The sequence below is a fragment of the Gorilla gorilla genome, chromosome 18, assembly GCF_029281585.2.
Source record: "Gorilla gorilla gorilla isolate KB3781 chromosome 18, NHGRI_mGorGor1-v2.1_pri, whole genome shotgun sequence".
Lineage (NCBI taxonomy): Eukaryota > Metazoa > Chordata > Mammalia > Primates > Hominidae > Gorilla > Gorilla gorilla.
Window position 1 is genome coordinate 101,419,238 of NC_073242.2, and position 23,980 is coordinate 101,443,217.

The 23,980-nt window shown below is 43.6% G+C and overlaps 1 protein-coding gene across 1 annotated transcript in view; it reads right to left on the reverse strand.

Annotated features, from left to right (window-relative positions):
* PKD1L3 (polycystin 1 like 3, transient receptor potential channel interacting) overlaps positions 1-23,980 on the reverse strand; it is a 78,351-nt gene that overhangs the window by 28,538 nt on the left and 25,833 nt on the right. The window contains exons 12-20 of the mRNA XM_055366438.2: positions 23,186-23,379; positions 19,741-19,971; positions 17,766-17,867; positions 16,997-17,175; positions 13,105-13,251; positions 4,036-4,232; positions 2,824-3,023; positions 1,495-1,675; positions 38-230 (exon numbers count right to left, since the gene is read on the reverse strand). Of these exons, the coding sequence (XP_055222413.2) occupies positions 38-230; positions 1,495-1,675; positions 2,824-3,023; positions 4,036-4,232; positions 13,105-13,251; positions 16,997-17,175; positions 17,766-17,867; positions 19,741-19,971; positions 23,186-23,379 (1,624 nt within the window). The remainder of the gene's footprint in view (positions 1-37; positions 231-1,494; positions 1,676-2,823; positions 3,024-4,035; positions 4,233-13,104; positions 13,252-16,996; positions 17,176-17,765; positions 17,868-19,740; positions 19,972-23,185; positions 23,380-23,980) is intronic.

A 23,980-nucleotide genomic window follows, 5' to 3' on the forward strand; every position in this document is an offset into this window, starting at 1 on the left:
TTACAGGGGATAAAGAAGGCTTGGTGTGGTGCATTACCTGGATGGCTCTTGCTCCGTGGGAAGAATATGTGTTTCCAAGAGTTCCTGGAGCTTTTGAAGTTGGCTGGCTGCATCTAGGAAGTCAAAGGACTGGTGACCCTGGGTGAGACCCAGCGTGCCTAAGTGAGATTTCAGCCTCTGCAGAACTCTATGCAGGTAACAGCAGAAATGACGGTGGTTTTCAGGAACAACTGAAAATATATTTCAAGTTGACACTTTCACAAGTGGATTTCAATAAGAAGCAATTAGTGGTAGAGATTAACAATTCATTAATGGATGATGAGGCTATATTTTCCCACTACTAGCAGAGATTGGACCGTACCCCACATTTGCAGTACTACCATCTTCTCTAAGGATGCTGGTGAATTTGTAACAATTGTAAAATTCTAAGCTTTGATCTAAAGACTTTTAAAACCTTATTGAGTTCTTCACCAGAATGGCAGTACATGTGACCTATACTAGTAAGTGCCCAGGAGACTCAAACAGTATTTGAGAATCCATAAATTCCATAATCTCATCATCTCATAAAAGAAAAAGGACGACAAGTTTCAACAGCCTTTGACAAAGCAGAAAGGATATGTGGGTCTAATACAGAACATTTTTTTTGTATTTCTTTTTTTTTTTTTTTTTTTTTTTGAGATGGAGTCTTGGTCTGTCGTCCAGGCTGAGTGTAGTGGCACGATCTCGGCTCACTGAAACCTCCGCCTCCCGGGTTCAAGTGATCCTCCTGCCTCAGCCTCTCTAGTAGCTAAGATTACAGGCATCTGCCACCATGACCAGCTAATTTTTTTTTTTTTTTGTATTTTTAGTAGAGACAGGGTTTTGTCACATTGGCCAGGCTGGTTTTGAACTTCTGACCTCAGGTGATCTGCATGCCTTGGCCTCCCAAAATGCTGGGATTACAGGCGTGAGCCACCCTGCCCGACCTTTGTTTTTTTTTCTTTTTTTTCAAGACAGAGCCTATGTTGCCCAAGCTGGAGTGTAGTGGCGCGATCTCAGCTCACTGCCACCTCTGCCTCCTGAGTTCAAGCAATTCTCCTGCCTCAGCCTCCCCAGTATCTGGGATTACAGGCGCCCGCCACCACACCTGGCTAATTTTTGTATTTTTAGTAGAGACAGGGTTTCGCCATGTTGGCTAGGCTGGCCCTGATCTCCTGACCTCAGGTAATCCGCCCACCTCGGCCTCTCAAAGTGCCGGGATTACAGGCGTGAGCCACCACATCTGGCTTGTGTTTTTTTCTTAATCCTGTACTTTGTTTCACCAGATAGAGAAAGATTGTCTAGAAGTCATCAAGGAGAACAAAGCTATCAACTCTATACTAGAAGCTTAAGGAAATTAGAACAACCAGAAGGTTGTATCAGGCCTGTCGGTTATGAATGAGTAAGAAAGTAAGACATACGCAAGGGAGTGGGAGGCAGATGGAAGATTCGTTACTGAAATCTACTGAAGTTTACCAAGTGCCCAGTGGCGCTCTCCCTGCTGATGACAGCCTTGACCCTCCAAGTGAGACGATACGAGGCTGGATAAAAGTTTCACCAGCTTAGTAATGTCCCAAGAACTCCATGGCGGCTGCTCACACTTGGAGAGTAGGTATGTATTTCTCCTGAGCAGGAATCTCACAGTTTCCTTTAATTCCTGAATGTAGGACCAGATGAGAAAAATCAGCCTGTTTTTCATTAACCCAGGATTTGTACCAATTACAGGTGGTAAGGCCGTTCCCTTTAGTCAGAAGGGGATATGCTTAGCACAAAGAACCTCAATTTTTCATGTTCCTCTAATTTTTCAGAAAGCAGTCACATCACAGCTCATGGTAGCTTCAATACCAGTTTTATGAGACAATACCGAATGAAAAAAGAGACAATTTGATCAAACATCAAAGACTAAAGCAAGGCCAGAGTGGTGCCCATGCACTCCCATTTAGTTCTCAGAATACTTAATCATCAAGAGTAAAAGCTAAGCATGTGGTTGATCACGGCTCAGGGGACAGGAATTGGGAAAAATATATTACAGGTAACAGGACCCTGACAGCCTCCCATGAGATTCTTCCCACTGCTCTCTTCCACTGCGTGGGGAAGGGGAGCATGTCATTTTTTTTTTTTTTTTTTTTTTTTTTTGAGATGGAGTCTTGCTCTGTCTCTGTTGCCAGGCTGGAGTGCAGGGGCGCAATCTTGGCTCACTGCAACCTCCGCCTCCTGGGTTCAAGCGATTCTCCTGGCTCAGCTTCCTGAGTAGCTGGGACTACAGATGCATGACACCATACCTGGCTAATTATTATTTTTTTGTCTTTTTAGTAGAGACGGGGTTTCAACATGTTAGCCAGGATGGTCTCGATCTCCTGACCTCGTGATCCGCCTGCCTCGGCCTCCCAAAGTGCTGGGATTACAGGCATGAGCCACCGTGCCCAGCTGGGAGCACGTAATTTATCTGTAAAATTTGATACTGGCTGGGCACGGTGGCTCACACCTGTAATCCCAGCACTTTAGGAGGCCAAGGTGGGAGGATGGCTTGAGCCCAAGGGTTTGAGACCGGCCTGGATAACATGGTGAAACCCTGTCTCTACAAAAAAAATACAAAAATTAGCCAGACATGGTGTCACATGCCTGTAGTCCCAGCTACTTGGGAGGGTGAGGTGGGAGGACCGCTTGAGCCGGGAGTTTGAGGCTTCCACAGTGAGCCGAGGTTGCACCACTACACTCCAGTCTGTGCAACAGAGCCAGACCCTATGTCAAAACAAACAAGCAGGCAATAAAATAAAATAAAATAAAATTTGATACCAATCTTACCTCAACTACCATTGTGGCAGAGAGAGGCTCAACAGAAGCATCTGAGAGGGAGGAGGCCTGGACGGGAGGAAAGAAGGGCAGAGTCTCCTGTGGCTCAACCAACGGGAAGACCCGCCCTATGACAAGATTGATTGGTAAGAGGATGACAGCAGTGTGGATGCTGATCAGGAGTTCAGACCAGGCCACAGCAAATGGACCCACTGAAAGAAAAGCATGACATCAACTTTTATCTTCAACAATTAAAATAATCGCAAAGTCATTCCTCTCCTAGGTTTAACTATTTACTGAGGAAGTTAACTACGTTTATCTAGGGATAAAATTATCATGGCAGTAAAGACCATGTTGTGTTCCTAATACTGCTTTATTTGTTAATGAATGAGAACACTGAGAAAATTTGTTAGAGTATTCTAACGTTAGGGCAGTGGAAGAAAAATGAAGGTACAATGTATTAGTCTGTTTTCACACTGCTATAAAGAACTATCTGAGACTGGGTAATTTATAAAGAAAAGAGGTTTAATTGACTCACAGTTCTTCATGGCTGGGGAGGCCTCAGGAAACTCACTATCATGGCAGGAGGTGAAGAGGAAGCAAGAAACCTTACATGGCATTACAAAGCACCTTACCTGGCATTACACTTTACATGCCTTACAAAGCAAAGCATCTTACATGGTGGCAGAAGAGTGACAGGGGAACTGCCACACACTTTTTTTTATCCCCGAGACGGAGTTTTGCTGTCACCCAGGCTGGAGTGCAGTGGTGCAATCTCGGCTCACTGCAACCTCCGCCTCCTGGGTTTAAGCAATTCAACCATCAGATCTCATGAGAACTCACTATCATGGGAAAAGCATGGGAGAAACTGCCCCCATGATCCAGTCACCTCCCAGCAAGTCCTCCCCCAGCCCCAACACAGGGGGATTACAGTTGGACGTGAGATTTGGGTGGGGACACAGAGCCAAACCATATCACACAACATGATTCTGTTTCTTTCTAATCCTGAAAGTAAGGATAGTGGAGTTTAGTAAAAGTATTGCATAGTAGGCTGGGCATGGTGACTCATGCCTGTAATCCCAGCACTTCAGGAGGCTGAGGCAGGAGGATCACTTGAGGTCAGGAGTTCTAGACCAGCCTGGGTAACAGAGCAAGACCCTGTCTCAAAAAAAAAAAAAAAAGGATTGCTTACTACAAACAACACCCATCAGGGCTCATCCATACTTTGCTCATCTCTCTTGGCAGTGGTGCTGTTTATCTTCCAGAACATAACATTGATGACCATGTTGCAGAGAAGCAGTGTCATGCAGCAAGACAGCCGTTGGACCCTTGTAAACTGGTTCCAGGGATGCCGAGTTGCAATTGAAAGCCACAGATAATCCTGGGTGAACTTTTCCACAATCATGGAGGAAAACAGATGTCTGAAAAGAGAAATCAGAAGAGGAAATACATGAGATTTTATTCTGAAAGTGCACCCGTTTAAGATGCGATTTGCCCAGCAACAAGCGACATAGCAACTCCCAAGCCTCTATTCAACACCTCTGTGAATAAGCTTTCAGATATTGTAATTCTTTTTTATTTTAAATTCTTTTACCATCACCCAAATGTGTCCATGTAAGATTCTTTTGTTGTTTTAGGATAAAAGGTTGTTGAGGATAATTTATATGCTATGCGAGTTTAAAATTAAAAATGGTTGTTTTAGCTTTATAAGAGTTTTGATGAATCTTTTTTTTTTTTTTTTTTTTTTTTTTTTTTTTGAGACGGAGTCTCGCTCTGTCGCCCAGGCTGGAGTGCAGTGGCGCGATCTCGGCTCACTGCAAGCTCCGCCTCCTGGGTTCACGCCATTCTCCTGCCTCAGCCTCCCGAGTAGCTGGGACTACAGGCGCCTGCCACCACGCCCAGCTAATTTTTAGTATTTTTAGTAGAGACGGGGTTTCACCATGTTAGCCAGGATGGTCTCGATCTCCTGACCTCGTGATCCACCCGCCTCAGCCTTGATGAATCTTTTACTCTTCAAAAGTTTACATTAAACTTCTGCTCAAAATAGTTTGGTAAATTCATACTCTGAGCACTTTCTCTACTCCAAATATGGAGGAACTATAAATAATATATAAAAAGAAAGAACCAAAAAGACTTTGCTGGGCTTAAACACAAAATAAACCTTTTCTGAGGAAGAGAAGCAGAATGAGAAAACAAGGTGGTGAGAGTGAGGTAGAAGCCACAGGATTACTGAGCTCCAGATCTGGAGGAAGGTAGTACGAAAGTGGGAGTTTGACTTTTGTACAGTAACTGAAACTAAAAATGATTCACTGGGTGCAGAAAAGGGAGGGACAAAGCCAACTTCATTGCTAGAAGCCAGTGTTGAGCCTGGAGCTCATGAAAGGATACTTGAGAACAAAAAAACCTTTGTAGCGCTACACATTTATAGTAAGGAGGTGAGAAAAAAAGGACAGCTTCATGACCAGGAACTGAGTCAAGAGATCCAAGACTCATGACAAGATCTGCAATACTCCTAGTTTCATTAATTTCATTGAAAAATAGGAGCTCCAAGGTCCCATATAATAAGGCCCAGTTCTAGACTAGAGATGTAAAGGGTTGGAATGAAAACAGTAGCAAAACCAGTCAGGGGTGGTGTTTGTGGTGGAAGGGGTGGAAGGGGTGGAAAGGATGGTATGTGTGTGTGTGTGGAGGTGCAGTGGCAGGGAGAGGAGTGGGAGGGAGAGGGAAAGTAATAATTCGGCCCAAAAGAAATTAATTTAATGGGACCCAGGAGGCAGAGGTTGCAGTGAGCTGAGATCGCACCACTGCACTCCAGCCTGGGCTACAGAGAGACTCCATCTAAAAAACAAACAAAAAAAGTGGTGTATATAAGCACACACACATAACGGAATATCATTTAGTTTTTTGTTTTTGAGACAGGGTCTTGCTGCGTCACCCAGGTTGGAGTGGAGTGCAGTGGTGAGATCTCAGCTCATTGCAACCTCCATACCCCCGGCTCAAGTGATCCTCCCACCTCAGTGGTGTGCAGGTGCACACCACTACACCTAATAGGGGTTAGCTGTATCCTCACCCAAATCTCATCTTGAATTGTAGTTTCCACAATCCTCTCCTCTGTCATGGGAGGAACCAGGTGGAGATAACTGAATCATGGGGTCATATTCCCCCATCCTGTTCTTGTGATAGTGAGCGAGTTCTCACAAGACCTGATGGTTTTATAAGGTACTCCCCACTTCACTGGGCACTCATTCTCCTTGCTGCCATGTGAAGAAGGATGTGTTTGCTTCCCCTTCTGCCATGATTGTAAGTCTCCTGAGGCCTCCCAAGCCATGCTTAACTGTGAGTCAATTAAACGTCTTTCCTTTACAAATTACCCAGTCTTAGGTACGTCTCCATAGCAGCATGAAAATGGACTAAATATAACACCGGGCTAAATTTTGTATTTTTTGTAGAGGTAGAGTTTTACCATGTTGCCCAGGCTGGTCTCGAACTCCTGAGCTCAAGTGATCCACTTGTCTCAGCCTCCCAAAGCGCTGGGATTCCAGGTGTGAGCCACTGCACCTGGCCCATCATTTAGCTTTAAAAAGGAAGGAATTTTTTTTTTTTTTTTTTTTTTTTTGTGAGATGGAGTTTCACTCTTGTCACCTAAGATGGAGTGCAATGGCCTGATCTTGGCTCACTGCAACCTTCACCTCCCAAGTTCAAGCAATCCTTCTGTGTCAGCCTCCCAAGTAGCTGGGATTACAGGCACCCACAACCATGCCTGGCTAATTTTTGTATTTTTAGTACAGATGGAGTTTCACCATGTTGGCCAAGCTATCTCAAACTCCGGACCTCTGGTGATCCACCCGACCTGGCCTCCCAAAGTGCTGAGATTACAGGTGTGAGCCACCACACCCGGCCCAAAAAGGAAGGAAATTCTTGCACATGCTACAGCATGAATGAACCTTGAGGACATTGTGATAAATAAGCCAGTCACCGAGTGACAAATACTGTATGGTTCTGCTTACATGAGGAATGTGAAGTAATGAAATTTATAGAAATAGAAAGAATAGTTGCCAAGGGTTGGAAAGGGGAGGAAACAGGAAGTTGTTCAATGGGTGTAGAGTTTCAGTTTTGCAAAGTGTAAAAGCTCTGGAGCTCCGTTGCACAGCAGTGTGAATATATATACTACTACTGCACTACACACTTAAAAACGGTGAAGATGGTAAATGTTATGTGTCTTTACCGTAATTTTAAAAGTTGTAAAAATAGTGTAAACATATACATAAATAAATATATAGCTTGCAACTCTTCTGCCTTAAAAATAACTACATGCAGCAGTGATTAAGAATCTATGTGATGGACACACAACGCATGAAGATGTAATTTGTATGACAACAACAGCACAAAAGAGTGGGAAAGGAACTGAGCTATAGGAGTGAAGTTTTTGTATACTATTGAAATTAAGTTGATAGTAATCCAGCTAGGTTTTCATAAATTAGAATTTTAATTATAATCCCCAGGGGAGGCATAAAGAAAATAATTTAAAAATATATAGTAAAAGATATGACAAAAGAATACGGTAGACTAGAAAATATCCATTTAACAGAGAAGGCAATGATGTCCTCTGGGAGATTCTATGCCAGTAGGTGTGGGTAACTGTTGAACCCCATTTGTGATGGTGATTAAAAAAAAGGCAGTGATAAAGAAACAGAGGAACAAAAAAGATACAATACGTACAGAAAACAAATAGCAAAATGGCAGATATACACCTCACCTTATTAGTAATTATATCAAATGTAAATAGGTTAAACTCACAAATTAAAAGATAGAGATTGGAAGAATGGACCAAAAAAATGCCTAATCCAACTGTATTCTGTCTACAAGAGACATAATTTAGATATGAAGACACAAATGAACTGAAATTAAAAGGATGGGCCAGTAGTGGTAGCTCACACCTGTAATCCCAGCACTTTGGGAAGAGAAGGTGGGAGGATCATTTGAGGTCAGGAGTTCGAGACCAGCCTGGCCAACATGGTGAAACCCCATCTCTAAAAAAATACAAAAATTAGCCAGGCATGGTGGCACGTGCCTGTAGTTCTAGCTACTCGGGAGGCTAAGGCAGGAGAATTGCTTGAACCCAGGAGGTTGCAGTGAGCCAAGATCAAGCCACTGGACTAAAAAGATGGAAGAAGGTATTCCATGTAAACAGCAATCAAAAAAGGGCTGGAGTGGCTATACTCATATAGGACAAAATATACTTCAAGACAAGAATTATTACTAGAGCCAAAGACATTTTATTAAAGGGTCAATTAAGAAGAGTAATTCATCTGTGCTGTCTTCTTACAAGCCAAATGGAAGTGTTGCTAGCCAGCCATATAGCTGTCACAGTGTTTCTGCTTAGGAACTGCTCCACCGGCAGAAGACAATGTATTAAAATCTTCAAAGTGTTAAGGGAAAAATAACAAAAAATTTCTATCCAGTTAAATAGCTAACTATGAGTCAAGAGTAAAGATGGACACACACTTCTTATTAGAACTATTAAAAGAGCTACTTCAACAAGGAGAAAAAAGCCCAGAGTAATGATAAGAAATACAGAAAACTGGCTGGACGTGGTAGCTCATGCCTGTAATCCCAGCATTTTGGGAGGCCGAGGTGAGTGGATCACCCTGAGGTCAGGAGTTTGAGACCAGCCTGGCCAAAATGGTGAAACCCCATTTGTACTAAGAATAGAAAAATTAGCCAGGCGTGGTGGTGGGCGCCTGTAATGCCAGCTACTCAGGAGGCTGAGGCAGGAGAATCACTTGAATCCAGGAGGCGGAGGTTGCAGTGAGCCGAGATCATGTCACTGCACTCCAGCCTAGGCGACAGAGCAAGACTCTATCTTCCAAAAAAAAAAAAAAAAGTCGGGCACGGTGGCTCACACCTGTAATCTTAGCACTTTGGGAGGGTGAGGCGGGTGGACTGCTTGAGCGCAGGAGTTTGAGACCAGCCTGGGCAACAGAATGAAACCCCATCTCTAATAAAATACAAAAAATTAGCCAGGCGTGGCAGCGTATGCCTGTAATCCCAGCTACTCCGGAGGCTGAGAAAGAATTGCTTGAACCTGGGAGGCAGAGGTTGTAGTAAGCCGAGATTGCACCACTGCACTCCAGCCTGGATGACAGAGCAAGACTCCCGTCTCAAAAAAAAAAAAAAAAAAAAAAAAAGACACGAAAAGAATACAGAAAACTAGGCTGGGCGCGGTGGCCCTCACCTGTAATCTCAGCACTTTGGGAGGCCAAGGTGGGTGGATCACCTGAGGTCAGGAGAGTTTGAGACCAGCCCGACCAACATGGAGAAACCCCGTCTCTACTAAAAATACAAAATTAGTCGGGCATGGTGGTGCATGTCTGTAATCCCAGCTGCTCGGGAGGCTGAGGCAGGAGAATCACTTGAACCTGGGAGGTGGAGGTTGTGGTGAGCTGAGATCGTGCCATTGTACTCCAGCCTGGGCAACAAGAGCAAAACTCCGTCTCAAAAACCAACCAACTAAACAAACAAACAAAAAACAAAGAATACAGAAAACTAGAATAAACAGAGAAATTGATATTATTTAACTGTGAAATATGAAAGGAAAAACCTTTTTTGTGCATCTAAAAACAAAATGGTAAAACCATAACACTAGAGAGTAATTTAAAACATGGGAATTGGGAGAGAGGTTACTCAAGAATGGTTAAAGCATTGCTAATTCTTTGTCATGTTCAGGCAGAAGAAACACTCTTCTTAGAAAATTAATATGGAGAAAAAGTGTGTTAAAAATTAAAAGTAACCAATAAAAAGAATTAGAAGAGGAAGAGGAGGAACAGAAGCAGGAAGTGGAAAAACAAGAGGAGAAAGAGGAAAAAATACAATGCATAGTTTCTAAACCAGCAAAGATTAAAAATACAAGAAGTGGTCAGGCATGCTGGCTCACACCTGTAATCCTAGCACTTTGGGAGACCAAGACATGCAGATCACTTGAGCCCAGGAGTTCAAGAACTAGCCTGGGCAACATGGTGAGACCCTGTTTCTACAAAAATAGTTTTAAAATTAGCCAGGCATGGCGGCACACACCTGTAGTCACAACTACTCAGGAAACTGAGGTGGGAGGATCACCTGAGGCTGGCGAGGTTGAGGCTACAGTGAGCTGTGATCATGTCAGAGCACTCCAGCTTGGGTGACAGAGCAAGACCCCATCTGAAAGAAACAACCAACCAACCAACAAACCAAGAGGCAGAGAACCTTAAAAAAAAAAAAACCAAAAAAAACTACAAAACCTGTCAATTTGACAATGTGGAAAGTAGATAAAGGAAAGAGAATGGATTATAACAAATAATGCAAAATAATATGGCAAATGAAGTCCAAATGGATTGGTAATCATAGTTAATGTAAACATATTAAACTCATGTATTAAAAGAGATTATTAGATCTGGGTTTTTAAACATCCAGTTATATGTTGCTTGCAAGACATAACTCTAAGCAAAACCATAAAAAGGGCTGAAAGTAAAAAGATAAGAACAAACAATAGAAATAATATCAGTATGTCAACTTTCTTTAGTTAATATAAAATAGAATTTAAGATACAAAGTGTCAACAGGATCAAAGGGAGACCTATATAATAATAAAAAAAGATGTATCCAGAAGAAATAACAAACATACACTTAAATGCTCCTAATAAACATCCAATAGACATATAAAATATGTCTATACGGTAAAAACTTACATAACTGAAGGAGAATTAAACTCACAGTCATTCCTCTATTGGAAACACAGAGATTAAACAGATAAAAAATCACATTTCCGCAACAAAAATGAGTATGTTTGAATAAATATATCTATATATGTTTTAAAAATACTAGAACTTTGGATGCAGTGGTGTATGCCTGTAATCCTAGCTACTCGGGAAGCTGAGGTGGGAGGACTGCTTGAGCCTAGGTGTTTGGGACCAGTTTGGGAAACACAGTGAGACCCTACCTCAAAAATCAAAACAAAACAAACCCAGAACTGTATCAGGTCTAGGGAGGGGAAATAGTATTCGCTACCCCTTAAGTTTTGGTGAAGGAGAGAAAATTTCTACCAGTTTATTCCTATACACGAGCAACACACAATTTAAAACATATATTTTTGGTTTGTTTTTTAGAGACAGGATCTCATTTTTTTCCCCCACTTCTTCTTGCTGAGAGTCCATGATTTTTAGTTTCAAGACTTATTTGTTTTCTCTGTTTTGTTTTGAGATGGAGTCTTCACTCCTTCGCACAGGCTGGAGTGCAGTGGCGTGATCTCAGCTCACTGCAGCCTTGACCTCCCGGGTTCAACTTCCCTGCCTTAGCCTCCCCAGTAGCTGGGACTACAGGCGTGCACCACTGCGCATGGCTAACTTTTGTATTTTTGGTAGAGAAGGGGTTTCACCATGTTGGCCAGGCTGGTCTCGAACTCCTGACTTCAGGTGATCTGCCCACCTCAGCCTCCCAAAATGTTGGGATTACAGGAGTGAGACACCGTACCTTGGCCCTTCCCCTTGAATCTGATTTTCAAAGTTAGGACATAAAAGGCTAAAGCCCCTACTTAGTTCTGTTGAACTGCCCATTCTGGAGGGAGACAGCCACCCCTATGAAAAATGCCACTCTCTTGAGGTTGCCACGCAGAAGCCATACATAGGTGCTTTGTTGACAGCCACAGATGAGCTCTCAGTTGACAGCCAGCGCCCCCTGCTGACCCTGTGAGCGAATTATTTTTGGAAATCTAACACAGAGGAGCTTACAGATGAGTAACAGACCCAGCCAGGATGAAAGATCCCAAGGGAAAACTCCCCAGCCATGGCCTCACTGAATTTCTGACCCAAAAAACCAGGAGAAAAGTAACATGGTTGTTTTAATCCACTCAGTTTTGGGAGTAATTTCTTATATGCCGCAATTGTAATTGGAGCAGATCTTAATAAAGAAATATACATTTCTTGTTTGTTCTGGGAGTCAAGTACCAGAAGAAACAGTTCCATGTTTTTTTGCCTTTAGGCATTTTAATGTAAGGACGTGGTGTTTGGTTGATAGAGCCACTGAGGCTGGAGCACAGTGGCTGTATCTCGGCTCACTGCAACTTCCGCTTCCTGGGTTCAAGCCACTCTTCTGATTCAGCCTCCCAAGTAGCTGGGACTACAGTCTTACGCTACCACGTCTGGCTAATTTTTGTACTTTTGGTAGACATGGGGTTTTGCTATGTTGGCCAGGCTGGTCTCAAACTCCTGGCCTCAAGTGATTTGCCCACCTCGGCCTCCCAAAGTGCTGGGATTACAGGTGTGAGCCACCATGCCCGGCTAGGACATGGTGTGTGGGCCTCTTGCAATCATCTTGTTCCCATGAGGAAAAAGCCGAGAGCCCTAATATTGAACCAGAAAGCTGAAGACAAGAAGAAGGTCAGATAGGAGAGGTATATTCTCCTAGGAATATTCTCATCTTTAGCATTCAGGAGACATAGAAAGATACATGGATACCTAGAAAGATACAGAAGTCGATACGTACATTATACCGTTCTCCTGGTCTGTGAATTCACCAGTACATTGCTTTAATTATTTTGGTTTACTAGCATCTTTGCATTTTTTGAGATGGAGTTTCGCTCCGTTGCCCAGGCTGGAGTGCAGTGGCAATCTTGGCTCACTGCAACCTCTGCCTCCCAGGTTCAAGCAGTTCTCCTGCCTTAGCCTCCGGAGTAGCTGGGATCACAGGTGTGCACCACCACGCCTGGCTAATTTTTGTATTTTTAGTAGGTCTTGCTATGTTGGCTAGGCTGGTCTTGAACTCCTGACCTCAAGTGACCTGCCTGCCTCAGCCTCCCAAAGTGCAGGGATTGCAAACATGAGTCACGGTGCCTGGCCAGTTTACTAGTGTCTTTGAAAGTCAGTTGAAGGCTACAGCCCTCTCATACTTTCCTTTATTTTTATATTTTGTTCTCATAAATATTTGCATCATAGAAGTAGTGGTATCCTTTTTATATTCCATTGATCTGACTGATTCTTTTATTCCTAGATATCTTAGTAAATTTATAAATGATTCTCTAGGTAAACAGTTTCAGAAAATAAGGGCAATATTTATAATTTTTATACTGCGAATCTCTTTTTGTCTTCCTTCTGATTTTTAAGGTAATGGTTACACCATTTACAACCACAACAGTAATGCTTATGTATGTTTGAAATAATACATTAATAAAATGTTAATTTGCATTAAAAACAATTCAATCGTGAACAATTCAATTAATAGTGACCATCAATATTCACTGTTAATAGTAATTTTCCAACAGTACCTAAAGGAAAAGAGCTCTCTCTTTGAAACTGGGATGAAGACCCGGTCAAGCTCACAGTCTCCGAGGTCCACAGCCAGCCAGCAATTGCACAGGAAATGCCACTTCCTCTTAACTGCCATGTCACAGACAATTACCTGGCTGACATACCTATAGTAAAATGAAGATAACCACGTTAGGGAGGTGGGCTTGAATCAGTTGTCTGTAGTAAGACGTAATCTCGGACCATTAGTAAACTGTCCAAGTAAATGAACTGTTTCATTGCAAGGCAAGAACTAAGGAAAGGAAGGAAAGTTGAGGCCTGGTGATGCACACCTATAATCCCAGCACTTCGTGAGGCTGAGGCAGGCGAATTGCTTGCGCTCAGGCATTTGAGCACAGCTTGGGCAACATGGCAAAATCCCAACTCTACAAAATATATAAAAATTAGCTGGGCGTGGTGGTGTGCACCTGTAGTCCTGAGCTACTTGAAAGGCTGAGGTGGAAGGATTGTTTGAGCCCGGGAGGTCAAGGCTGCAGTGAGTTGAAATTGCACCACTGCATTCTAGCTTGGGTGACAGAATGAGACTCTGTCAAAAAAAACAAAAAGAAAAGAGAGTAGATCTTATCTTTCCCTTCCCAACTTCTAAGGGAGTTCATGTACCAGACACCAGACTGCAAACCTTTCTCACCTACGAATAGATCAGTATGTATCTACACATTTTATAACCTTTCTCTGTCCCATATGTGACAGTGGCTTGCCACCTTTTCAAATATCCCATCTGCCTTTCATCATCAGGGGGCATAAATGGGGTGTAGTCTTTATCATTTACATTAATGACTTCTCACTCTACTTAGTCTCATCTCCGCTTCACAGAGCCATAGGCCCTGAGAGTTCATCCTTTTCCCAACCACAGTGTTTTACCACTAATTTCTCCACTAATTTCAGCCGTTCACACCCCTGTCCTCTGGGACACACCTGATTATTCAACCTATTTGATTTCACCGCACAACTATTCGGCAAACCTCCTCCTTTACTGTAATGATGCTATTTTCCCCAAGGGTCTGTGTTTGTCATGAAACCACTTAAATTTCTCTCGTCAAAATCTTTTTTTTTTTTTTTTTTTTTTTTTGAGACAGAGTCTCACTCTCTTGGACAGGCTGGAGTGCAGTGGTGCGATCTTGGCTCACTGCATCCTCCACCTCCCAGGTTCAAGCAATTCTCCTGCCTCAGCCTCCCAAGTAGCTGGGACTACAGGAAGGAGCCACCATGCCCGGCTAATTTTTGTATTTTTAGTAGAGATGGGGTTTCATTGTGTTATAGCCAGGATGGTCTCGATCTCCTGACCTCGTGATCTGTCCGCCCTGGCCTCCCAAAGTGCTGGGATCACAGGCATGAGACACCATGCCTGGCCAGTTCAATGTATTTTGACAAACGTTTATACACCAGCACCATCAAAATATCACCCCCAAAAGCTCCCTATCCCTCCTTCCAGTCACCTCCTGCCTCCTCATTCCTGGCCTTAGGAGAACAATGATCTGCTGTCCTCTGTCTTTATAGAATAGTTAGCCTTTTATGGAATTTTATGTGTGTGGAATCATATGCTCTCTCTATATATATATATGTATTTTTCTTTTTGAGGCAGGGTCTTGCTCTGTTGCCCGGGCTGGAGTGCAGTGGTGCGATCTTGGCTCACTGCAACCTCCACCTCTTGGGCTCAAGTGATTCTCCTGCCTCAGCCCCCCAAGTAGCTGGGAGTACAGGCATGAGCCATCACGCCCAGCTAATTTTTGTATTTTTTTGTAGAGACAGAATTTCACCATGTTGCCCAGGCTGGTCTCAAACTCCTGACCTCAAGTGATCTAACCACCCTGGCCCCCCAAAGTGCTGAGATTAGAGGTGTGAGCCACTGTGTCTGGCCTATACATTCTTTATGTACAGCTTCTTTCACTAAGCATAATTTTAAAAAATTCATCCATGTAGTCATATGTAACAATCGTTTCCTTTTCATTGAGTAGTATTACATTGAATGAATATGCTAACATTTGTTTATTCACTCAATAGACATTTGTGATGTTTTCTGTTTTGGGCTACTAATAAAGCTGCTATGAATATATGTGTACAGGTCTTGCAGTGGACACATGTTTTTGTTTATCTTGGGTAAATACCTATGAGTGTGATTTCTGGGTCACATGGTCAGCATATGTTTAACTTCACAAGAAACTGGCAAGCTGTTCTCTGAAGCGGCCATACCATTTTACACTCTCACTAGGGGCGTGTGAGTGTTTCAGTTGCTCCCCACCCTCCCCTAAACTTGGTTTTGTGAGAATTTTTTTTTTTTTTTTTTGGAGACGGTCTCACTCTGTTGCCAGGTTGGACTGCGGTGGCACCATCTCTGCTCAACGCAATCTCTGCCTCCCAGGTTCAAGCAATTCTCCTGCCTCGGTCTCTCGAGTAGCTGGGATTACAGGCATTTACCACCACGCCCAGCTAATTTTTGTATTTTTAGTAGAGACAGGGTTTCACCATGTTGGCCAGGCTGGTCTCGAACTCCTGACCTCAAGTGATCTGCCCACCTCGGCCTCCCAAAGTACTGGGATTACAGGCATAAACCACTGTGTCTGGCCTTTTGTGAGAGTTTTTAATTTAAGCCATTCTGATGGATGGCTAGTGCTGTCATTTTCATTTACTGATGACTAACCACGTTGAACATCTTTTCAAGTGCTTACTATACATTATTCACCTTTTTAAATAAAACTGGAAGGATGGTTTACAAGCTGATTTGTGCATACTGGAACAGAATGGAAGCAGCAAGGAAGTTATTAGGCTCTACCAGCCCAGTGGCTGGTATGTCTAGCTAGGGGGAAAAACGTATTTTGCTAACAAATTTAGGCAGACCATATGCTCTTTGTGGGTGGGCAACATGTGGCAACAGATTGAGTGCCTGAGCCTTAAGACTTCTACTTCATTTTTCTCTTTTTTCCTAACTCCAAGGAACCAGTAATCCTCATTCTTAATTAATTGTATCATCTACTTTCTCTAGCACCTCTCCTAATTCTGGGTGCTGCTGAAGGAAGATACTGAATCATTCAAACCTAACACGTTAGGTTCAAGGACTTTATCATCGTCTAGTTATTTCTCTAACTCCTCAAGCACATCTCATACAGTAATTCTTTCTCCTTCCTTAAGATCTTGACTTTTTTTTTTCTTTTTTTTCCTTCCCTCCGAGACAGGGTCTTGCTGTTGCCCAGGCTGGTGTGCAGTGGTGCAGACATGCTCACTGCAGCTTCAACCTCCGAGGCTCAAGTTATCCTCCCACTTCAGTCTCCTGAGTAGCTGGGATTATAGGTGCACACAACCATGCCTGGCGATTTTTTTTGAATTTTTTTTTGTAGAGGTGGGGTCTTCCTATGTAGCTCAGGCTGTTCTCAAACTCCTGGCCTCAAGTGATCTTCCTGCCTTGGCCTCCCAAAGTATTGGGATTACAGACGTGAGCTGCTGCGCCCTGCCCTTAAGCTCTTAAATTTGACTCAAAGTTTGACTGTCAGTAGATAGTTGTTTACTAAAGTTAGTCTTTAAGGATATTTTTTCATATTTAGAAATACTTTTAATTTGTGGCACTTTCAGGCAATATTTCATTGGTGTTATTTGCTGTTCACAATCATGACATTTAATGAAAATGAGATTAGAGAAGACAAAGCATCTATTATTCTACTATCCAAAAAAAATCACATTGTTAATCTCTCACACTTCTTTCCAGGGCTTATTCTTTGTAGACAGCTTTGAAACTGAAATCTAATAGTCATTTGTTACTATTTGGCTCAAACCTTTACTGTGATTTATTGTGGTGATCTGCTTTCTTCTCTCTTGGATCCACAAAGCAGCAGCAACAGCCAACAGGATATAAGTACTCACCAGGAGGGACTGACGCCAGAATTGTCATGCCAGAGCCGAAGGCTGTGCAGGTCCCCTAGAGAGGTCCAAGTGGTGAGAAGGAAGACATCCAGGCCCCCTCGTTCAAAGACTGTCTTCTGGGGGTCACAGAGGTGATGGGGCTCACTCCGTCCCTCTGATCCATAGAGGGTGATGACAACCTACAATGAGACAGGGAAAGATAAAATATAAGGAATTTTAACACAATTCTTTGGGTTTATCCCTAAGGAGAAAGACGAAGACATAGAAAACTATTTAGATGAAGTCTTTTGGATCTTAGACAAGCATAGATAATTCTTCATATATGCAGTATAGATATATTTTTTCTGACACGAAGTCTTGCTGTGTCACCCAGGCTGGAGTGCAGTGGTGTGATCTCGGCTTAGTGCAACCTCCGCCTCCCAAGTTGAAGCAATTTTCGTGCCTCAGCCTCCTGAGTAGCTGTGATTACAGTCAAGGGCCATCACGCTCAGCTAATTTCTGCATTTTTAGTAGAGAAGGGGTTTCACCTTCTTGGCCAGGCTGGTCTCAAACTCCTGACCTTAGGTGACCTCCCCACCTTGGCCTCCCAAAGTGTTGGGATTACAGGCGTGAACCCCCATGTGCGGCCCACATGTACAGTTTAGAACTAGAAAATACCAGTCTCTAGTCTCTTTTAAAGTGCTATTGGTTGCCAGGATATCACCAACTCAGACTGTGTCTCATGTGGCAGAAGACACAAGGCAATGTGAAAAACATTTATTTCATTAACCTTAGCTGTTGTAGCAGCCCTTCTTCGATATCCGGTGTAGACCTGAATAAGGTAGTGAAATTGAGCGCTGGGGTCATTATCAGCCAGGACAGTGACCTTCACCTGCAAGAAAAGCAGAACCATGCAACTTACTAGGCCTCCACTTGGTATAGTTCCTGCCTCCTCCAGCTGAGGAGCAGAAGGATGCACTCCGGTAGGTGTCTGGCAGCCCTGCAGAAAGCAGGGCTGAGGTGTGGGCAGCAGACAGACACACGAGCAGACCTAAGTCACTAAAGTGGGGATGAGGCCTGAATCTCCAGGGCCTGTGCCTCTCAAGTGAAACAGTCATAGAATCACCTGATCAGGTCTTGGGCCTCTAAATCCTTCCACCTCCCTCCCACTTAGGTACAGTCACCAGATAACAGAGAATACCCAGCTAAATCTGCGTTTCAGATAAACTATGAATAATTTGGGGCACACTTATACTAACGATGCACTATTCATTTAAAATGCAAATTTAACTAGGTAGCCTGTATTTTTGTTTACTAATGCTGACAACCCTACACCCAGGGCAACAAGAAGTGAACACTTGGCGTATTCTAGAATTTCCATAGTGCAAGAAAACATAGGAAGAACAAACACATGGAAAGAAGAGGCTGTCAAAAGATTTTTGTTTTAAAAAACATGCCATATAAATTTCTTGTATATTATAGTTATATTCTTATTTTTTGAGATGGAGTCTTGCTATGTTGCCCAGGCTGGAGTGCAGTGGTGCATTCTCGGCTCACTGCAACCTCTGCCTCTCAGATTCAAGTGATCCTCCCACCTCAGCCTCCTGAGTAGTTGGGACTACAGACATGCACCACCACAGCCGGCTAATTTTTGTATTTTTAGTAGAGACAGGGTTTCACCATGTTGGCCAGGCTGGTCTTGAACTCTTGACCTCAAGTGATCCACCTGCCTCGGCCTCCCGAGTGTGCTGGGATTATAGGCGTGAGCCACCTCACCCGGCCAGTTACATTAAGTTACAATTTGATTTACATATAACTTTTTTTTTTTTTGGAGACAGAATCTCACTCTGTCGGCCAGGCTGGAGTGCAGTGGGGTGATCTCGATCTCAGCTCACCGCAACCTCTGTCTCCTGGGCTCAAGCAATTCTCCTGCCTCAGCCTCCCGAGCAGCTGGGATTACAGGCACATGCCACTATGCGTGGCTAATTTTTGTATTTTTTAGTAGAGATGGAGTTTCATCATGTTGGCCAGGCTGGTCTCAAACTCCTGACCTCAGGTGATCCACCTGCCTCGGCCTCCCAAAGTGCTGGGATTACAGGCGTGAGCCACTGCACCCGGCCAAGTTACATGTAACTTTCATATCCAATGTATAAAGTAAGATAAACTTGCATTTGACTTTAGTTAAGCTCTCTAGGTCTTTTCTTTTCTTTTTCCTTTTGGAGACTGGGTCTCTGTTGCCCAGGCTGGAGTAAAATGGCACAACAATAATTCACTGCAGCTTCAAGGCTCCTGGGCTCAAGCGATCTTCCCACCTCAGCTGCCCAAGTAGCTGGAACTACAAGCATGCACCACCATGCCAGGCTCATTTTTTTTTTTTTTTTAGTAGAGACAAGGTCTTGCTATGGTGCCCAGGCTGGCCTTGAACTCTTGAGCTCAAGTGATCCTCCTGCCCTAGCCTCCCCAAGTGTTGGAATTACAGGCATGAGCCACTGCACCTGGCTAGTGTTTTCTTTTGGCTCATTCCTGTCCTAGAAGGAGTCCCACAAGGTCCAATCTTGGAACCAAAGGAAAAAAAAAATGGAGAGAAAAAGTTCTCAGGTCTTGAGACAGCAGACATGAAGATAAATTTAAGGAAAGTTTCACTTGAATTTCTATGCCTCCCAGTACCAGGCTTCCTGCTGCTTTTGACGAAGGTGTTTTTTCCCTCATCTTATTTAATTACTCAAGACATCATGGCAAATCTGTTGAAATCAAAGTCTCATTACCTTCTGCATATCTGCTTGATCCTTTTTCCGAGCCCACACAACTGTGATCACATAAAATCCTAAAAGGCTGGCCAGCAGTGACACCCCAACAGGATTGTTGGTCACACGAAGGAACAGTTCGATCGTGTCTTCAACATTCACGGTCCTGGGCACGACAAAGAAGTCGCTGGCAAAGAAGGTCAGGTGGTTACAGAGACACTGTGTCCTCAGAATTGTGCTCTGTGGCCCAACCTGGAATTAGAATCAAGACGTTGATTCTAGCCGGACAGAGTGCTAAGGAGGGGACAGACATAAAACAAACACCAGCAATTTAGAGATGGAAAGAGGTACCTGGTTCTCTCATTCACAGCTGGTGATGGTGTAAATTGGTATAACCAATGTGGAAAGCAATTTAGCAACATCTAGTACAGCTGAAGCAGCACAAACTCTTTGAATCCTGCAATTCCAGTTCTGAGTGTATACATGTTCTAGGGGAACTGTGCACATGTGTATAAAGATACACGAAAAGGAATGTTTTGTCACCTGTCTATAATTATCAAAAATAGGAAACAACTTACATGTTCAATAGCAGAACAAATTAACAAGTACATAAGTAAGCAGAGGCAAACTGATGGAATTCTATACAGCAGTTAAAAATGAATGAATTAGCGGGTGTGGTGGCTCACATCTGTAATCCTAGCACTTTGGGAGGCGGAGGCAGGTGGATCACCTGAGGCTAGGAGTTTGAGACCAGCCTGGACAACATGGTGAAACCCCATCTCTACTGAAAATATAAAAATTAGCCCGGCGTGGAGGTGCATGCCCGTAGTCCCAGCTACCTGGGAGGCTGAGGCAGGAGAATTGCTTGAACCTGAGAGGCAGAGGTTGCAGTGAGCCGAGATCACACCACTGCATTCCACCCTGGGTGACAGAGCAAGACTCTGTCTCCAAAATAAATAAATAATAAATAAATATAAAAATTTTAAAAAATGGATGAATTAGAGGTAGATGTATCAACATGGATAAATGCTAAGTGAATAAAACAAGAGATATGTACAGTATAATGCCATTTGCACAAAGCCTAAGAAGCATGCAAAACACTTATTTATCTATTCATTGTCAGTTTCCCTCTCCAGAATGTCAGTTCATGAGGATATTGTCTTGTTCACTGCTGTGTCTCTAGTTCCTAGACTTGGGCATGGCACCGTAGAAGACACTCAATAAATATTCGGTGAAAGAATGAATTCCCCCCTCAAATTCAGGCCAGTAGTTACCCTTTGGTGGAAGGGAAGGAAGGAGAGAGACTAGAGAGGGATACACAGAGGGCTTCAATTATTCCTGAGTGTTTTATTATTTAAGAAAATATGAAGCAGAGCAAAATACTAACTTTGATAAAGCTGAATGTGCATTCAATGTTTTTTATTATTCTTTATGGCTTTCCATATGTTGGAACATTTCTGCATAATATTTAAAAATATGTCAGTAGGTGATTACATGGAAGCTACCAATTCTGTGTTTGGTTTCGTGGGTGAAAAGCCTCCAGTACTGTCATTATGACTACTTCTTTCCATGACACAGAATTAAGTCCTGGAGGCCCAATCTAGTCTGTCTTTGGAGGAACTCTTGCGCTGTATTTGGGGCAGCTCAATTCCTTTCATGGAATCCAAGCACTTCAACGTGCTTCAAGGAGGTGGGAAATATCCGATGCCTTCTGCAATCAAGGGGTCTGTGCTGTGAGAGGAGAAAAGCTCTCAAGCTTCTCTACTCAAAGTATGGTTTCCCTAACAAGCAGCACTGGGATCAGCTGGAAGCTCGTTAGAAAGGCCTGACCAGAGCTATTGCTTCAGAATCTACATTTTAACAAACTGATTATAGATTTGCTTGATAGCCATCGTCCAGCTATGACTGCCTGAGGCTATGAATGGTGCAGATGCCTTCCTAAGAATCCTCTCTCTGTCATGCCTGTAATTCCAGCACTTTGAGAGGCCAAGGCGGGCAGATCACCTGAGGTCGGGAGTTTGAGACCAGCCTGACCAACATGGAGAAACCCCATCTCTACTAAAAATACAGTAATTAGGCCGGGCACGGTGGCTCACGCCTGTAATCCCAGCACTTTGGGAGGCCGAGGCGGGCGGATCACGAGGACAGGAGATCGAGACCATCCTGGCTAACACGGTGAAACCCTGTCTCTACTAAACATACAAAAAATTAGCCAGGCGCGGTGGTGGGTGCCTGTAGTCCTAGCTACTTGGGAGGCTGAGGCAGGAGAATGGCATGAACCTGGGAGGCAGAGTTTGTAGTGAGCCAAGATTGCGCCACTGCACCCCAGCCTTGCCGACAGAGCAAGACCGGTCTCAAAAAAACCCCCCAAAAAACAATAATTAGCTGGGTGTGGTGGTGCATGCCTGTAATCCCAGCTACTGGGGAGGCTGAGGCAGGAGAATCGCTTGAGCCCAGCGGGGCGGAGGTTGCGGTGAGCCGAGATCATGCCATTGCACTCCAGCCTGGGCAACAAGAGCGAAACTCCGTCTAAAAGTAATCATCATCATCCTCCTCCTCCTCCTCCTCTTTCTGGCCTCCCAAAGTGCAGGTGGGAGGATTGCTTGAGCTCAGAAGTTCAAGACAAGCATGGGCAACATGGCAAGACCCTGTCTGTCCAAAAATCTAAAACATTAGCCAGGCATGGTGGCACATGCCTGTGGTCCCCATTACTTGAAAGTTTGAGGTAGGCGGATCTTCTGAGCCCAGGAGGTTGAGGCTGCCGTAAGCTGTGATCATGCCACTGCACTCCAGCCTGAGGGACAGAATGAGATCCCACCTCAAAAAAAAAAAAAAAAAAAATTATCCTTCCTTCTCTTCCCAATCTAGATGGCACTTTCTCAGCTCTTTTCAGAACAGCTTCCTGATTTGCAAGACCTTACACCACATTCTTTGAGCAACCAAACCAGGACTTTCATCAGGCAGGATCTCACAGAATCACGAGTGTGCAAATATAATAGTGCTGGTTTAAAGCAGTTGGACACCAGGAACAAGGTGATAATTACAAAAGTGACAACCTGTCCTCACCTGGCCTGGAACGTAAAAGAATCTGAGAATGTATTTCTTGAGCTACGAAAGTTCTCTTTCGTTTAGCAAGAGGTTTCATTTTACCTACCCACAACATATTTAATACTTGTAGAATTTTATGGCTTCCACACGCTATTTTATCCACACTTGGCAGATCCACCCTGGACTGTGTTTGAGAAAGAAATCACAAAGATAAAGCACAAAGCTGCTCCTGCTTCGAAGAGGCACACTTGCCCTGCCCACCACACACAACCCTCCTCCCTCCTTTTGCCCAGGCAGAGTTATTTCAAACCTCCTGATTATTTTTCTTCCTGGGCTGCCCCAAATGAGATAACGGAGGCATTGGGCTTAACAGTGGCTATGGCAGAAGAGAGGCCCAAGAAGTGGCTCAGTTTCTTACTTGGCATCCGGTGCTGCTCCATGTCTGGTTGTGGATCTCCCAGTAATAACACTGAGTGACGGCTGTGATGACCGAGACCAAGCCGGGTGTCTGCTGAGCACCCTCCTGCCTCTCACTCAGCACAGCTGTTATATAGTAGGTGCCAATCCCGTGCTGTAGATGCTCTGGAGTCAGCACCCACGTGTACTCCTCATCTTAGAACAAAGAAGAGTGCTTACTTGTATATCAAACGGAACAAAAACACCATTGAACCTCTCTTCTAAAGGATCTATTATTAATATTTTACAAATGAGACCATGATAAAACTAGAGTCACAAATGATTTGAAAGAAAATGACCAGTAATACAATCCGGGGCTCTGGATTACTACTGTTCCAGTAAAGAACTATTGTCTTTTGGCCGGGTGTGGTGACTCACGCCTATAATCTCAGCACTTTGGGAAGCTGAGGCGGGCGGATCACTTGAGGTCAGGAGTTCGAGACCAGCCTGGTGAACATGGTGAAACCCCATTTCTACTAAAAATACAAAAATTAGTGGGGTGTGGTGATGTGAGCCTGTAATCCCAGCTACTCAGGAGGCTGAGGCAGGAAAATTGCTTGAACCTGGGAGGTGGAAGTTGCAGTGAGCTGAAATCGCACCACTATACTCTAGCCTGGGCAACAGAGTGAGATTTTGTCTCAAAAAAAAAAAAAATTATATTCTTCTGGTATGTGAACATGTGAACATTTAGGTCTAATGATTTAGAGTGTATTACGAGGTTTAGAAAAATGAAATGAGCACATATCTAGGTTAGCAG